General features: G+C 31.8%; 1 protein-coding gene and 1 pseudogene across 1 annotated transcript; both read left to right on the top strand.

Moving 5' to 3' along the window:
• The first annotated feature begins 630 nt into the window (after positions 1-630).
• Positions 631-5,550, top strand: LOC145638763 (outer envelope pore protein 21B, chloroplastic-like). Its single transcript, XM_081689773.1, has 5 exons — positions 631-794; positions 1,599-1,670; positions 1,917-2,078; positions 2,539-2,637; positions 5,274-5,550. Exons 1-5 carry the CDS (start codon positions 702-704, stop codon positions 5,355-5,357), a joined length of 510 nt encoding a protein of 169 aa, XP_081545899.1. The 5' UTR covers positions 631-701; the 3' UTR covers positions 5,358-5,550.
• A 6,842-nt stretch (positions 5,551-12,392) lies between these two features.
• Positions 12,393-13,253, top strand: LOC145640756 (RING-H2 finger protein ATL80 pseudogene; annotated as a pseudogene).
• Positions 13,254-19,214: the final 5,961 nt, after the last annotated feature.

The raw sequence follows: 19,214 nt of genomic DNA, 5'->3' as shown, positions 1-19,214 counted from the left end.
AACCACTGTTGTAAAGAAGACAATCGAGCGGCTGATTGGTTAGCTAACTATGGAGTGGTGATGGAGCAAAGGCTAATGCTCCTTGAGGCGATCTTGAAGAATCGTCATGCTAATTTAAGTGAAAACTCGCTAACACCATTAGTGTTTTTTTTAAGTACACCATAAGTCCTGTGTGACACACGATATTTACAATTTTTCATATAATTTTTTTAGGAATCATAACCCATTAGATTGATTGAATAATAACTTTGGTAAGTTATATAATATTAGTAAAATTAACTAAAATTTTCTTATTAAATACGAAGTAAAATTTTATTTAAAGGGGTGTTAAATATTGCCATAAAAAATGATTAAAACCGCCAGCATTTAGTGTGAATGGACAACTATGCCCTTAGTACTTCACCACTACCGGTGTAAGTGAAGTTGGTAAAAAATGTTGCAATTATTTTATAATAATAGACGTAAAATAAAAGTATTGCGATTATTATGAAACGGTTAGAGTATAAATTTATTAATTTAGTGCTATATCAACCAATTTAATTTAAAATTTGTCACTTTATAAAGAAAAATAATACTCCGTATGGATTAATAAATAAATAAATAAAAATAAAAACCCTTATATCCGTTTGTTCACCATTCTCTTCTGACCTTCACTGTTGTTGTGAGCAGAAATAGAATACAGCAAAGAGAGAGAGATAATTATGGAGACTTCTCTAAGATACAGTGCTGATTCCAAATCTCTCAGAATTCATGCCAAGCAGAAGCTTCCCATTGATTCTGACACTTTCTTGCAGGTTTTTCTTCATTTCTTTTCTTTTTCACTTTTGTGCCTCTTAATTTTTATGCTTTTATTTTGTTTCTACTGATTTTTATTGCTTTGTTAATGTTTTATCATTTTATAATTGCATGTTTCAGTTAATTGTTAGCTTCCATTGCTACTGTAATTTTATTTTTATTATTATAGTTTTGAATTAGGTTTTAGTGCTTTTAATTTGTCAAGTAATGGCTGAATTTCTGCAATTCTGAGGTTTTCTTGGATTATGACGTTTTGAGTGAAGGGTAAGCTGAATTAAACAAGTGTAGTATAAATTATTGTGCAAATAATTTTTGTGAGTGTGGAGGATTTAGCAAATTTTATCATGTTGGTGTTCAGAAATTGTTGTAATAAGTGAATGTGTTGTTTTTAGTGGCTTGATAGAAGAATGTGAAATGGGTAAAGAGAGAAATTGCTGGTTTTACCGCGAAATTCCTCACCTTTTGAGCTGCATTTTATTTGGCTGATTTTGTTGAAGGGTCTCTGAACGTTTGAAGATAACCCCTTTAATAAAAGTTATCATGACTGTATTTGGGGTGAACTACATTGTGCATTGGAGACTATTTCTTATCTGTTTTTCACTCCTTTACGAGGGTTTGGAGTGTCAGATTTTTTTTTTTCTCTTTTTTTTCACGATTTATTGGATTGTATATGTCCTCAAGTTGCTAGTTGTATCATTGTATGAGGTGCCATTGGTTATACATTCGACCTCTCAATCTCTTATCTATGCTGTATTTTCCAGTTTTCGTTTTATGATATTCGGAGGGTTTTTCCTTTATGTCAGGTTCATGGAGAGCTAGATACAAGATATGGGTCACCAAACTACTTCTGTGCAATGTTGAGGCGCTTCTATAATGTATGCTGCTCCATAAGCTATCTTGCTTCACTCAATTTATAAGTTTCTTAGGCCTTGTTCTTTTTGGGTTCTGTGCTCAACAAATAAATCTCTTTTCTTTGTACCCTTTTTTCTTTTTTTTTTTTTTTTTTGATATTATATAATGTGCTTGATTTGACAAGTCATATTGATTATTTGACAGTCTGAATCATTTAACTTCTTGCTCTTCTTCCTCTTTGTTTGCATGACAACTATTTCAATTGATAGCAACCACAACTGTCATCCAGTGTTGGCTTGGGGGTGCAATTTGATAAGCATGAGAAGCTTGGTTACACTGCTCGTGGTAAAATGGCATTCCCTGTGACATCTAATGACTCAATTAGCTTTAACGTCAAGGGACGATGCGAGATTGACAAAGAGTTTAAGCAGGTTAGAGCTGATTTACAGTTTTTTTGACAATTATGCATTTTGGAGCATCCAAATATGTAGCTCAAGTTTGGTAACACCCCCCTTCCCCCAATACCCCCCCCCCCCCCCCCAAAAAAAAAAAAAAAAAAAAAAAAAAAAAAAAAAAAAAAAACAATGGGAACTAGGAAAGAAAAGAAAGAGTTCAGGAAAAGTGACTGACAACCTTTTCCTGACATTACCTACCTATTGTGCGAGATTTGCTATCGTTGAGAAGGAAACTGACTTTATGTAAATAGCTTTTAAGTAATTTTATTAGATACTCAAGTGTATCTGCAGAGGCACCCCCCACTCTCTTGAATTAAGATTATATCCATCCTTCTGTATGTTGTATGGGATTTTTTTGTACATTTTGTTAGGTGAAAAGCTTGAGGACCTTTTATTATTTGTCAAATGTCTTATCTTCTTCCCCACTCTTTTGTAGAGGAGGGTCAGGGGAGGTGCAGAATTCACCTGGTGCATTTTCAATTTTCAAAAGGAACAAGATCTGAGGTTCAAGGTTGGCTACGATGTCACTAATAAGGTAGGCCTTATAATTGTTCAAATTTCTTTTTTGAAGAATATAGTATTCTTCTCCACATATCACCTCACTTAAAGAGTGACTTACAAATAGTTGTGGTAGTGCTGGTTTTTACATTTGATTCAAAAATATATCTTCTAAATTTATTTCTTAGTCCACCATCAGTAATTGCATATCTGGGAATTACATTAATTCAATGAAAAGTAACCCATTTGACTTTCTTCTGGTACAGTTTAAGCAATAACCTTCTCTGATTTTGGACTTTGTTGAAGAGTTAAAGCCTAATGGTTGATTTTCAGTAAAGGATTTTCTATCTATGTTAATTGAATTGAAATGATATTAAGTATATTTTTTTAATAAAATAAAATTGGAAACAGCTCTTAAGCTAATTATTGTATTTTGGAGGCTGACAGGACAATTCAATTTTGTGCATTCTCTAGTTTATAAAACATTTGGGCTTCTGGATTGGCAATCCAATCCAAATCCAAAAAGAACATTTTTTTTTGCTAAGAAGTATACTTGTCCACGTTGCTTTTGGGTTGCACAATTGCACTTGGGAACCCTAAGGAGTTCTTTAATTTTCTTGTCTCCATGGCTTGTCCATATGTGTGTACACTTGAGGTGGCTGCCCACCTCTTACTGTTATACCCTAGTAAAGTGGTATAGTATTTCTTCAAGGACTTCATTAATACATCTTCCCCATGTAATTGATGATATCGACTTAGCTTTTTCTTGTAAACATTGTCTTTCTCTTAATTAACAAAGGTTACAATAATTTTATTTGTATCCTGATGTATGCTTTGCATTAAACTCCTTTCACTGTCCTGATGGTTAATATAGAACAGAATATGACAGTAGATGTATGAATTGAAGTTGCATTTGTTGCTGTTTCAAGCTGCACCTTCGATAACTTGGGGACATTGTGGATGTATTGGGTGTGAATTTGACTGCAATGTATACTTCGTATATATTAAACATAGTGGTGCAAATAAAGAGAACAGGACTGTTACTTTGAAATAGAGATGTTTATTACTCCCTTTGGTCTCAACTCAAAATCACCATTTCCAAATAGTGATTAAGAAAAGGCTACAACAGAGAGATATTTTCAAAAGATCGGTAACAAAACTTCCTCTTTATATTGTGACATCATTTTTGGCCTGGTTGAAATAAATAATCACTACCTGATACCATATTGAACAAAAATAAGGCAATTGAGCAATTAATATCTTTAATATCAACCAGTAGAAGAATCAGCTTGATAGGTTTCAACTTGGCTTTCCACTTATGTGGTGATTTTATGGAAAAAAAATATATTTTTTGAACTTTGGCTTTGCAAAATAGTTACTTTTGTCCCAAGTCAAGTTTCTTGTCATTTTTAAGGATGCCCATGTGAATAATTTTCCTTTCTAAAAATGCATTTGTCTATATATTACAACATTTTATACTACTCACAACCAATCACTAGGGTACACGTTTGAGTATACATATGACTTTATTTCCTCGAAAAGGAAAGGAGTTCTTTTGTGGCATTCCGTATCAATAATAGGATACTCCGTCTGTTTTCAAATAAATGTAACAATTTACATTTTCGGATAGTTCACTATTAATGAAACATACTTTATTTGGTTTGTTGTTTCCCTTGTCTATATCCTCATCTTATGGTCATTTCCTCTTATTTATCTTCACCCCTCTCCTCATCATATGGGCCTTCTTTATATTCATCCCATACCTCTTTGGTAAGGTTAGCTAGATTTATACTTTATACTAATACAACTAAAAGACAAAATTTGAACCATTAGGGGGGACGGGGGTGATCATTAAACATGATCGGTTTTGCGAAATAATGTCCATGGTTAATACAAAATGCATAAAAAGACGGTGTAAGACCTTGTCTTACTATGCGAAGTGATGATGTTATGATGTGGCTTTTCAACGGAGTGAACGGACTAAGTTGGTCGTTTACTAATCTCTCATAGCTCAGCCACCTTCTCATTCCCTATGTCTGGAATTCTGTTATGCATGCTTTTCTGTCTGATGAAATTTATAATTTGTAGCGAGCTACCTCTGCTTATCCACACTTTCTTGTTGAGTTGGTTAGTCGAATGATCAAACCCTTATAAGCTGTGTACTTATTGGGATTTGTTCAATGTTACTTTGACTTAATTATCTCCAGTACTCGTTATACCTTGGCACTTCTACAAGTGTATGACCTGACCCTTAATTTTTCACCTTGACAGTTGATACCTAATTATCTTGATTCACATATATGTAGAGGAAAAGATGAGAAATGTAAAATGTATGTAATTGTAATGTGAACTTCCGTACAATGTGAACAGTCATTTGATAGAAATTTCAACCAGAACCTCCAATCAAGTAAATGTATATTCTACTTGTGTGATTATAATGGGGAAAGACGTGCAAAAATTGTTTAGAATCAGAAATATACTTCATGTATGCTGGGCCTGCATCTGAGTAACATGGCATACTTCATATTTGTGTCGGCTCTAACTCTGTTGCCTATTGGATTCTTGTTATATCTGCTTTCCTCAGCCACCAAACATTACTCAGAGCTGTGTAGCCAATATGTATTCCTTTTCTTGTATTTTAATTAGCTCTACTTTACCCTTGTATCTCTGCAGATTCCATACATGCAGTTCAGAGAAAATAATTGGACTGTCAATGCTGATGCAAAGGGCAGGTGGAATGTTCGATATGATTTGTGAGAAAGGATAGGTCATCTATATGAAAATTTTGAAGGTTAGATTATGATATAGACCTTGAGAAGCACTTTTTCGTGTGTTAATCTGATGGACAGCCATTTTGCTGACCATATTCATTGATGTTCTATGTCCATCGATGATTTTACTTTTGTAAGTTAGTTATTGAAATGCTGCCCATGTGAATGTTCTTGTCTCATCACCAAACTTTTTTGCTGTCAGGGTCTCTTCTATATCATATAGCACCTTCATAAGTCTTAGATTCCTCCCAAACACTAAAGTTTAGAGCACCTGAGTTGATGGTGCTAGGATTGTGGGCCTTTCACCACTAGTGTTTCACAAACTCAAACAGCAAGTGCCCACTACAGAACCTTTCATACCCATACCGTTAGAAAAGAGTATGCCGTACAGCTATACTTGTGGTCTCACTAGAAAATGACCCATATTTGTTCTCATTCATTTGTGGACACATTGGTGGATATAAACTCTTTCAGTTAGATATTTGGAGATTAAAGTTTTAGATTTTGGTCTAAAAACTAGATTTAGCACCCCGTATTTTCCCCTTTTCATCAAGTTACGGTTACTAAAAATAAACAGACATTGGAAAAATGGCTCTTGATCGAAGATGGGATGAATATCGAATTTTTGCATGTTGTAAGTGGGTGGCCTGAGTGTAGGATATTCCTTTATGGAAAAAAAGTTGCTTATTGAGTAAGAATTTGAAGTCTTGAGGATAAGGTCTCTACTGCTTTCTGATGAAAAAAGGGAATTTAACTGGTAGAGGGATTCTTCTTTTTCTGAAAGTAGTTTATGGGATAAGACTACATGCAAAGCTCACGTGGTGTTTATGATTATAACACTTAACACATGGTGGTTGTGGTTGGAGGTAGGAGGTGATGTAAGCTTACATATCCATTACTAGTAGGGAAAAAAGGTGCTATAGTTAAAGTCTTAAATTCGGTTTATTTGGAGCAACCTTGAACAAAATAAGGAATATTTTGGGGCGAGTGGACTCTTGGAGATGGCGGCATACCTAGAGTTAGCAAAACAGGTAACCGGGACATGTTCATGTTTAGTTTCGTGTTCACCCAATGTACCAAATTTCATGTATAAAGTAGGATAATTGCATAGCATGACAAATATTGCCTAATTGGGTCGTGTTTGGGTTGTTTTGTGTTCACTATCTTCTGGTTGAATTAGTATCGTGCTGTGTTGTACTCCGTATCAATGATTGGCAGCTCTAGGTATACCATAAACGGCCTTGCAGGTGAGGCCTTGAGGGTACTATTTGGTGTAACAGTGGCAATTCTACTTTAACTTTATTGCACAATGATGCTGTGATACCCACATGGAGGATTGGACCCCAAGGGGTGATAAATCCATCTCAAAGTTAGATTAAAATTAAAATAAAATGTAATCTTGAGGTTATCTTTCATATTCCTAACATGCTTGTATATAGTATAATTTCAATTTAAATAGGATAGTACTTTAGAAAGAAACTTTTTAGATTGGATGATTTTGCAGATTTTTCAGATGAGGTTATCAGTTATCATGTTCTAATTGATTCTATATAAAAATATGTTTGATGATAAGGTCGATTATAAGTACTAAATAATTTCCTACTCTAGATCATTAATATTCCACCCACTTTTTTTTTTTTTTTTTTGAGTCAAAAGAGTCTGTAAGTTTGCGTATGCCTTTTTCATTCCCATTATCAGTTATTCCTTTGACGATTGTCACTGTTATTATTAGATCATTATAACAAGATCCTAACTTACTTAGACCAAGGAAAGTGCTGTTGGTAGTTTGCTTAGTCAGTGGAATCCAACATCATATCCGCCTATCAACGTAGACTGGCCGACCTTACCTTATATGTACTTAGAATCACTCCTTCTATCCCACTAAGATTGTTCTATGTAACACTTTTTGAATGAGGTTCCACGAAGGGTTGTTCAAGAACGGTGATAGTGGTCAAAAGGCTTCACATGGGATGATGGTGGTGGTTTGGCAATGGGAGAAGGACGGTAGGAGTGAAGATTGTTGTGGTCAATTTGAGGTGATTTGAAACGTAATAGCCGTAATAGGATAGATAAAGGTGTCATTTGTGGGATCTTAAATTTGGTAAGGCCCCGTTTTCATACGTTGAAATTCAATTCAGTTCAGCTCAGGGCCTGTTCTCTTCCGTTGAAATTCAATTCAGCTCAGTTCAGTTAGTTCAATTCACTTCAGCTCTTAATTTACGTCTAATGATATTGCTAATGATATAAAGCCAAATTTCATTCTTTTAAGCTATTATTCTGACGACGATAATAATAATAATAATAATAATAATAATAATAATAATAATAATAATAATCAATAAGTAATAAATAATAATAATAATAATAATCAATAAATAATAATAATAATAATAATAATAATAATAATAATAATAATAATAATAATAATAACAATAATAATTGAAATAATAATACTAATAATAATAATCAATAAATAATAATAATAATCATCAATAAATAATAATCAATAAATAATAATAATAATAATAATAATAATAATAAATAATCAAAATTAATAATAATAATAATTATATTAATAATAATAATAATAATAATAATAATAATATGTACATTTGTATATACACATATGTATAGTAATAAATAATCAATAAATAATCAAAGATCACTACTCCGTAGTTAGAAATCACTAATTAATCAGTTCAGTTCAGCTGAGTTCAGTCAATCGGAACAGGCCTTAGTTCAGTTCGGCTCCTAATTTCCTTCTCTTATAAAATATTCATTTCAGTTCAATTCAGTTCAGCTCAGCTCATTTCAGTTCAGCTGAGTTCAGTCAATGAGAACATGCCCTAAATTAGGAATAGGAGTAGCAAAACATAAAATTTTTTGTGTTTACTAACAATATTGTGCAATGTCTATTATACACTTTGGTGTATATTGTAATTTGTGTTTTGACTCATAGAGATAAGGAAACTTTACTTAATACTTCGTATCATCTAAGTGTTTTTTTAAAAAAAAATTAAAATCTAAACTACGCTACAATTCATGCTTTGACAACCTTTAAGAAGTGACAGAGTACGTAATAGTTAGATACTAATCAATGAATGTGGTATAAATATGACAAGGACACACCATTAATGTAATAATACTACCTTCGTTTCATATTATTTATAGCGATTAGACAAAATATTATGTGTAATGTGATACGTTTTGTTAAGTGGGTCTAAAATATAATTCCTAATTATTATGAGTGTTACTATTAACAAATTGATTACCATTTAAAATTCATTTTTTTTAAAAAAAGTTGATTAATATATAAAATTAAGAATAATACTACCTCCGTTACATATTATGTGCAACAAAAACATCGTCACGGACTCCTAGACAAAATTTGTATGTGAGTGGTAAATGGAGAGAGAAATATAAAAAAGCATGTGATGAGGAGAGAGATAGAGAGAAAAGACAACCAATAAAAGGAAAGAAAACATTTGTTGCAAATAAAGTGTAGCATCTATTTTTAGTAAATGTTGCACATAATATGAAATGGAGGTAGTAATATATATTAAAAAAATAAAATAAAATAAATAGTCATGCTTTGGGCATTTGACAAGGGAGTTTAGCAAAAAGGAGTGAAGAAGAGTTCTTGTGCAATATTTGAGTTGCGTGAAAGATGCAATATCCTTGGCAGTAAGTGGTAACCGCGCCGAAAGGAGAGAAACGAGAGTTGGGAGATAAAGATTCACTATTAAGACCCTTTATAAAATACTTTTTATTATTAAAAGTAGAATTGTTTTGTACTTTTTCGACCTATTCACTTACGTTGAAATTCAGTTCAATTCAGTTTAGCTCAGTTCAGTTCAGCTCAGTTCAGTTAAGCTTAATTCAGTTCAGTTCAGTCCAGCTGAGTTCAGTCAATGAGAACAGGCCCTAAAGTAGGACATTTAAGCATATGTTAATTGTTATAGATTTAAAAGTAAGAAAAATAATCTTTCGCTACATAACTAGAATGCATCTGTGTCAATGCACGTGATGTTTCATCAATTTGCGGAGGGACATAAAATTAAGATTTTCTTTATTTTCACTATCGAAATATATAGAAAAAAATCTTGTTGCTTGATTGATTTTGATAATACTCGTAAATGAGATGATTTTCTTATTGTTTTTTATTTTATTTTCTTTCGTAAGATACTTTATAACTTACACTTCGTAATAACAATCTCCCTCTAAGTTTAAAAATACATTTTACGATCTCTATTTTGTTATACACGTGTTACGTACCCATTTTCGTATAATCTATCCCTAAAGCCTTAGAGAAATATTGTGGTAGGGCAAACTTTAGTTCAATGAAAGATCAAGTGAAAGTGTTGAAGATCCGTGAAGGAGGGAGGGGGACTAAATGTTAAATTTCTAATGGAGTAGGATAAGGAGACTCACATTGACGTTTTTAGTGTTGGAGGGAACACTACTCAATCCATTTTTAATGCCTAATGACTTTATTATCCCAAAAAAAAAAGAAAAAAGAAAAAAAAGGGTCTTTTGTTTCAAAGATACCACCCTTGTCCTCACTTTATTCAAGTTGATAATTCTCCTACGAGTATACCTATATATGGGATGCAAAAATTGGATCAATTTTTGATAGAAAAATATACCACTCTTATATCTTTTTCATCCTTTTCACTTATTTTTTTGATGGCGGCATATTTTTATAAATCGCTTATACTAAAAACTTTTATTTATATTATCGGCTATTCATCAAACATAGTCATATATACCAACCATTTGATTAAACTTGGACTTTTTTCAATATTTTGAGAACTCAATTGTTTTAAGAATTAAGACGATTAATATTGATTTGTACAAAGTTATTTAATCTTATTAATTTTGAGAACTCGGTTCTTTCAATAATTTGTACAAAATTATTTAATCTTAATAAATGGAACTTATTTGGACAAAATAAAACTAATTAACTTATTGGAGGAGGGAGATTGAAGAGAACACTACTTAAGTTACTTTAATTGTTATATTTTCTATTACGAGTATTAAAATTGAGTGAAGAAATAGCGAAATAATTAGTGAAGTGTAGAAATAACAAAAAAATATTTTTCTTAAAAGTTTCATACTATTGGACTCTTTAAATATGAGAAGAGTTAAAGATATGAGTGTGGTGTGGTCCAACCTAATAAGCTATTTGGTGATATTTTAATAGCTATGATCATCAAAGAAAAGGTGGTTGTTATACATGTTACATCAAAAACAAACTAAATTTAGTCTTCTAACATCATCAAGGAGTCGACTATAAAATTGGATGAGGTCAATCTTTTTTTGTTTTTGGAGTATAATTGTTCAAATAATTCTAATTAATGTACTCTTATATTTTGTCTAGTATTAATAATTGGGTTATCTTGCTACCAAATCAATGAATAATTAAGTTAAATTAGCAAAACTTATAGCGTATGTGTCATTATTATATGTTCATTTAGTTCATTTTCATTTTTTAAATTAAGGTTATCTAATTCTTATGAAGTTTTATCCTTACTTCTATTGTACATTTCACTAATCGGATCATTATACTAATTTATTTCGTTTAGACGATGAATCTATTTTCATTTAGCTAGTTTTCTATCTTTGATTCATCAATTGTCTAATTTTTAACCCTTCCTTGTATTGATAGCATTGTACATTTCGCGTATTAGATCATGATACGACTAATTAATATCTAAGACGGACACCTAACCATGCAATTAGGTGCCTAAATATAGACAATACATACACTTCCATACGAAACCAAACAAATAAAGAATTAAAATCAGTGTGCTACAAGTAGATTTGCAGATATTATTTTGTCTTTCCCCCCTAACTTAAGGCCGCCCCTAATCCTCAATTACCCAAAAAAGGCAAATCAAAATACTTTAAAACAAATAAAAAGGAAAACACTTTTACTTCTTTAGTGAAAAAGATATTACTACACTATATTGCAGAATCTTATCCCTTAAACCCCTAATATGATTAGAGCTCTTGACTTTTCTATTTTTAATTTTAAATCAAATCTCCTCTTTAATCGGACAATTAAGATCTATAATCTCATCATTATCAACCATTTAATTTTAGATTAGCTAATATTCGATTAACTTACCCACAACAATGCCACTTGTTTTAGCTTGTTAAGTCACAAAACACTATGGAGTAATACTTACTTAAAAAAATAAGATTAACCATATTTAATTATAGTAACTCCATCTCCTAATAATACAAATATCTTTAAAAAAAAAAATAGATGGTTTGAAAATACATATCAAGATACTAAGAGTAACTTAACAATATATTGCCTAAACTAGAGTAACTTAACAATATATTGTCTAAACTAGAGTAACATTTTTTTTTTTATGTATATATGTATCTTAGTAAAATAAAAATATACGGAGTAGTACTATTAAAGAGGTAAGCATAATACAGTCCCTCAACTATAGTAAATATATAAATTAATTTTAGTATATGATACGGAATACCATACTACGGAGTACAAATTTATGCTTATTACTCTTGAACATCCTTAAACAATACAAATGTATGTAGTAAAACAGTACTCCATAAGTCCATATATGACTAGCTATGCATTATCGGTACTACTATATATATATATTTTTTTAACAACGTAAAGAAAAACTTAACGTTATCCACAAAAGTAAAACACGAACACATACTAGATCATAAACAAGAATGATAAATAAAAAAAAGAACTACTAGTATAACAAACAACAATCTTCAATTTAACCGTAACTAAATAGCCAACACTCCATCCAATCCGCTACTCGATTTACTACTCAATTTGCAACACATTATCCATACACACACAATTGGATAAATTGGATAGAGTATAATCCTGTATAGAGTTAGACTAAAGAGTAGAATTACAAAAAGAGGTTTACAGAAATACAATAGATAAATGTTGCATTCACATTACACACCCATAACATTTTTATTTTAATTTTAATTTTTTTTTATATATTATATAAACACATCTCCCAATCTCACTCCCATATTCTTTCCTTCCTCTGACCTCTTTCTCTCATCCAAATTTTCTCTCTCCTCCAAAACCTCTCTCAACAACCACCCTCAAAATGAGATTCCTCCGAAGCTTAAACAACAACACCACCACCTCTTCGCCGCCGTCCTCTGACGACACCGAAACCGTCGACTCCGACTTCGTCGTCATCCTCGCCGCTCTCCTCTGCGCGCTCATCTGCGTCCTCGGCCTCGTCGCCGTCGCTCGCTGCGCTTGGCTCCGTCGCTTCGCTGGTGGTGCCGCTTCAGCTCCGGCGAACAAAGGCTTGAAAAAGAAGGTTCTCAAGGCGTTACCTAAGGTTGCTTACTCCGCCGAACAACACGCCGGTAAACTCTCCGATGACTGCGCTATTTGCTTGTCGGACTTCTCCGCCGGCGAAGAGATCCGGATTCTTCCTCAGTGCGGCCATGGCTTCCACGTGTCGTGTATTGACACGTGGCTTGGATCTCACTCTTCGTGTCCTTCCTGCCGTCAGATCCTCGCCGTTAGATGTCAGAAATGTGGCGGCGGATTGCCGGAGAATTCCGCCGCCGGAGCTCCGACTTCGACTGATAATAATCATAATCATAATCACATTCATAATAATACTTTCTTACCTTAACATTTTTAATTTTTTTAGGGGTTAGGTTTTTAGCTTAAGAAATTACCCCTTTTTCTATCTTTTTCTATTGATAATGGAGTACAGTACATATTTGTGTTTATTTTTTTCAGTTAGTGTAGTATATAGATAGAATTTATATATAATGAAATCAAATTATGTAAGATTTTGTGTTTTAATCAAATTAATTTACCCCTAGTTGCCTAAAAGAAGGCGCAATTGGAGCTAAGGTTTGTAATTTGTTATGGATTACGCGGTAGAGTATGAATTATGTTATTCGGACTCTTTATTTTATTCGTACATATATTAACATGATACGAGAGTTCGAAATTAGTACGATATTTGTAGTGAAGAGGTTGGAAATAAAGGTGATAAAAGAACAGTAAAAGTTGTAGAGAGGAATCTCAATCAATTATCAAAATTTCTCGTTTCATCTAAATGTCCCTTAAATGGAAGAAGACAATTGGAGATTTTTTTTTTTTTTTTTGAGCTTTATTTCTCTTTAATCTTTAGTCTTTAGGAGTATCTTTTCATGTTCTCTTAGCACTTTGCTTAATTAAGGGTCCCAACTTACTAATGCTATGACATGAAATAAAGTAGTAATTGGGTCCTATGATTGTCCCAAATGTGGGTTAATTTTACTCGTTAATTTCATGATTAGTGTTGATCTATTTCTAATCATTAAGATTTTCTTTTGAGGTTGAGGATTAGTCATTTGGCTTATTCGTATACCGTATTTTTTTTTTTTGTGTTGGAATAGATGTCAGCTAATTTAATAGGTTACAAAATCTTTAAAACGCTATCCAAAATATATGATCTAATCTCATTTACATTGTGACGTGTCAAAGTCTTTCTTTCCAAGTGTTTTAGATAATATTTAAGTCAAAGTAAAATAGTCAATAGGGCAAGAAAGAAAATTGGTGAGAATTGAACAACGAAAGTTCCCAATCCCAAGGGGAAAGAAATTAGGAGCACATATCGTGTGATTAGTATTAGTATGCTAATTTTTTGTTTCTTTTTGTTTGGTCGCATATTGAGTGAACTAGGTGGAGTGCAAATTGCATGGGAAAAAGATTAGTTGGCCAAGTTAGTTGTCTCTTTGAATAAAACATCTTTGAAAAGATCAATTTTTTTATATTTACATATCTAATTTATTTAAGTCGTGTATGAATTGATTATCTTTATTGACTTTTCTAATTTTTATGGTCAATTGTTGGCTATTCAAATATTTTTCAGTAATTATGCTTGAAAATTTAATATATTCAACGTAAATAGTACGGAGAATCATATTAATTACATGAAGTCTTATACGAAGTATGTGGCTGGTCATACGATCCGTTGTGGTCATACATTCTGAGGGTTACTTTGTTGGTGTTATAGGGGTTACACATTCAGTTTTACAGAGGTTACTTTGTCAATGTTATAGGGGTTACCTGGTCAGTATTACAAGGGGTTACTGGATCAGTGTTACAGGGGTTATATTGTTTTTTAACAAGTGGTCACATGGTGTGATCAGCTGTACACAAGACGCGGAGTATTAATTGATTTCGACACTAATTACTTCCAACCATCTTTTACGACTTCTATATAATCATATTATATCAATACTAATATATAAAGCTGGTCTCGCAGTTAGGCCACGAGACATCGACACTTGGCATTCCAATTTTTGGCCAAGTGTCCGCGTCATGTATGTGATAAATAGGTGTTATTGTGACATATATGATGCTAAATAAACTTTTTTTGGATAAATTTTTTTAGATTAAAATGTTGTATAGAGTTTTATTATCACTATACTTTTAATATATTTTATATATACAAAATTAATCATAACTTTTCATAAATGTCATTTAACTCGATTTTATTTCTATCATAAAATTCATTTCAAAAAGTTCTTTAAAATAAGATCCATTTATAATATATATAACTAGTTTTGTGCCCCTGCGATGCCCGGGTTATTTATTGAATAACATAAATTTTTAATCTATATGTCAAATTTTAAAACATATCATTGATACAAAATTAGATGATTTAAATTATATAGTAGGCATGTAATGACTAATAATAATAACATTGGTGAAAAACATTTCTTGACCCGTAACCTGAAATAATGACCCTGTCCGAAATGACTCATGACCCGACCCGATTGACAGGTCTACACAGTAATAAAGTTATATTAGATTGTAAAGTATATTGTTTTAATTGATTAGAATATATTATAAATAATGGATGTGGTGCATTTTGAGTTAATTCCTTCGCTCCAAAAAAAATACTATGATACAAAAAATAAATTTGTATGATAATTTATGAGTGTTACAATTTTTTTTTAATAAAATTATAATTTAATTTGTACATACGAAATATTGATACTTTATCGAAAATAAAACTCTAAATTAACAATTTTATCCTAAAATTCTATCCAAATTTGATTGAAAATATAATTCTAAAATTAACTTTATTATCCTACAAATTGAATTTTATATAACTCTATCATACGTGGCGCGACACTTGGCGAAAAGTTGGAACGCCAAGTGTCGCTATCTCGTTGCCTGGCTAAAAGTTTAGATTTATATATTAGTTATATGATTTAGTTAACAAGATAATAGAGAATAAGTAAAAAAAATTAAGTTTTAATCTGTATAAATAATTATGGTTTAGTAAAAATACTTTCAATTTAGTATAAATAATTTAAGTTCAAAAACAATGATTTCAAGTCAATAATAACATAGATATCTATTTACAAATAGAACTACAAAAAAAATATTATTCTATAAATAAGCGATAAGATGTCAAATGTCTAAATATCCTGCATTATCAATAGGGATTACTAGACGACCGTACTAATGGACATTCAAGCCAAAAAATTTATCACAATTAAAATTTTATGAACAATCCGGACATTGCTGGGCACAAAACTAGTAACTAATATTTAAAGCTAAGGGCTTGTTTGACATCAGTTTTGGTTTTCAGTTTCTGGTTTTTTTGAAAACCAAAAACTTAAAACTGGAAACAAGAAAAAGGTGTTTTCACTTTTCTGTTGTCAGTTTTCAAAATTATCATAATTTTAATAAGTTTATATAATTTTTGATTCATTATGGGACTCATATCATATACTTTTATAAAACAAAAAAACAGAAAAACACAGCAATGTCAAACGAACCCTAAACTTTTAGCCAGACCATTATGAGACAACGACACTTGGCGTTGTAACTTTTCGCCAAGTGTCGTGTCACATAGGAAATAATTAATTAATTATTAGTATGACACATGATTTTATTTTGATATATTTTTGTAGGATAAAAAAGTTTGATACATTTAGATAGATTTTTAAGGATAAAAAGTTTTAGTTTAAGGTTTTGTTTCCAATAAAATTTGGCTAGATTTTTAGGATAAAATTGTTGGCTCGGAACAGTTTTGTGTATAAATTGAATTATAGCTTTCAATTATTATCTTATAAATTTTGTTTCAAAAAAAAAATAATTATCTTATAAATTTAATATTTTTATGTCATATTGGTTTTTCAAATATTTCAAAAAAAAAAAAAAAAAAAAAAAAAAAAAAAAAAAAGCTCAAGAGTGCTTAAGCCACTATATAAATATTTCAGCCATTGTTAAATAATATAAATTTGTAAGATTAGTCAAGTCACGATACAACAATACTTAAGACATACGATTAACCAAGGAAAATTCCCACTTTTCGTAAGTGTAGTGCCAGTAACAACAAACAATACATGAGTATGTGGCTACAAGAGATTTGAGCCAAAAAGGAGGTTTCATGCAAATAGGGTTTATAATTTAAATGTTGAATATTTTTAGCAAATCTTAGAATAATTTCTGAGTTAGGGGAACCTACATATGTGTCAATATCAATAAACAACCCGAGCGTCGTCTGGGGCACAAAATTAGTATAAAGAATAATTTATATTAGGCAAAAGCTAACGAAAGCCGCCCTATAGTGTTAGATAAGATTTTGACATTTATTTCCAAATTTATATCATTTTAGGAATATATTAGATATCTAAGTATTGTATTTTCTTGTTTACTTTTATTTTACAAACTATGATGAACAATTTGCCTTTGCTATGACTCTTAATTTCTTTGACTATGAATTTTTAATAAATTGTGAAAAATGGATACTCCGTATTATGAAAGTATATATTCCAACGAGATCCGTTAAATTAGATTTCCCTCTAAAACACATACTTCCTCTGTTCTTTTTTACTTGACCTGTTTATTTTATCACGCTTGTCAATGCAAAACTTTGACGGTCAATAATTTTAATTTTCCATAATTAAAAAATATAAAAATTAATTATATATTATGATAGTTCTTATTGAGACGAATTCAAAATGATCCAACATGAATATGTTTTTCCTTACATATTATTCAGAAAACACGGTCAAAGGAGGGGTGGTGAATAGTATAAAAGTCAAAGCGGGTCAAGTAAAAACGAACGGAGGAAGTAGTAGTTTAAGTTATTTTAGGGGAGCTAGATTAAAGAAATAATGCTTGCATTGGAGTTGAGCATGAGTGCCATTAAATTATAATTACATTAATACTTCCTCCGTTTTCTTTTACTTGCAACACTTCCTTAAAAAGGAAATATCACAATACTTGCAACACACTATAAAAGGAAAGTTACTTTATGGAAAAACTATACTATATCCCTTATTTAAAGCACATGACCCACTAAATTGCACTCCTAACAACCACTCATCCTATTTTAAAGTTTATTATATCATGTAAATTCCACCTTTCTTAATTACCGCGCTAAAGGGTGTGTTGCATCTAAAAGAAAACGGAGGAAGTATAATGCATAGTATAGATGTTCCAATATCTTTTTTCATATATGCTCGTATCAATTTAGAAAATCGGGTAGCGTACAGCGTACTCTGTACCGTAGGTATGATTCAAGGAATACCTAATTATGGACCACAAATACTCAAAGTTATTTTTTTATTTTTTATTTTTTAAAGATACATACTTCGTATGGTAGATTAGGAACGTCTTCTTACAGAATGTTAAACTCAACGTTTTCTCCATAATATTCTTGAGTTAATATACAACCGTAGGTGCCCTAATCTGATGATGAAAGAGTATATCTCAAAGTTAAGACTATTATCAGAGCTATACACATGCATGCATAATACATTCTCTTTGAGAAGAGAATAAATTTAGAATATTACTATTTATTTATTTATTATTATTATTTTTTAAATATAGAAGTACGGAGTATTAACTTCTAAACTAGATTATATTTGCACAAATTGACAATTTTAATTAAGTAGATGTACTGAGTAATATATGTTCTTAGATTTTAATTTCATTTGTTCATTTATTCAAGAATAATTGATATGGTTAAATTAAACACACTTGATAATAAATTAGATCATAAATATATACAATAAACTATATATATGTAAAATTTATCCTTAATAACAACAACAACTACAATACTCCGTAACATTTAAATTTAAAAAGTTCAAGCAAACTGTTTAGGGTATTTTCACCCTGCCACGTGGTCCAATCAGAGGGTGACACGTGTCAGCCCCAGATTGGCCCAAAAGGGACCAATTCCTGCTCGACACGTGTCCTCCCAGAAATCAAGGGAAAAGGCGGCCAAAGGCCTGAATCTCGAGAATGCCGCAAAACGGCGCAGCCCACCAATGATTAGGGTTTAATGACCTAATCAGGGGCACAATTCCCAATGACCCTATAAATAGGGAGATGTCCCCCATTTTGAGGACACGTTTTACCATTTTTTAATACACCTGCATTCTCTTACATTAGAGAAACACCTGAGCTTGGAATCCGAGCAGATACCCACCTAAATTTCCGTACTCTTTATTCCTTTTCAAGTTACTAACTTGATCGTTGGAGGCGGAGCACCACCCAACAGGTGTCTCCGTTTGTTTTGCAGGTACAGCTCATCCCGGATCAGTCTTCGTGTTGTAACTCTCCCGAGGGATAAAAACACCCAAAACATTTGGCGCCGTCTGTGGGGAGAATACCTCGAAGATGGTTCTAGAGTCTGTACCACCTCCTAACCGTCTGGGTGAAGACCCGGAAGTTTTTACAGACCATGAGGAGGATGAGGATCCTCAGGTCGAAACCTCTACAGCCGAAGACGGCTCTCTCAGAGTCAAGCGCATCCGGCCCAGAGAGACTCTGGAGCGGGGCGCCTCC

Source organism: Chenopodium album, chromosome 7 (assembly GCF_948465745.1).
Source record: "Chenopodium album chromosome 7, dcCheAlbu1.1, whole genome shotgun sequence".
Lineage (NCBI taxonomy): Eukaryota > Viridiplantae > Streptophyta > Magnoliopsida > Caryophyllales > Amaranthaceae > Chenopodium > Chenopodium album.
Note: the sequence above shows the minus strand (reverse complement) of the source record. Positions and strands in the feature narration are given on the sequence as shown.

Excerpts from the sequence above, each read along its gene's own strand:
- LOC145638763 (XM_081689773.1), top strand. The coding sequence starts at position 702 with ATGGAGACTTCTCTAAGATACAGTGCTGATTCCAAATCTCTCAGAATT. Across the intron at positions 1,671-1,916 it reads TGTTGAGGCGCTTCTATAAT|CAACCACAACTGTCATCCAG; the intron begins GTATGCTGCTCC and ends TTCAATTGATAG. Across the intron at positions 2,638-5,273 it reads GCTACGATGTCACTAATAAG|ATTCCATACATGCAGTTCAG; the intron begins GTAGGCCTTATA and ends GTATCTCTGCAG.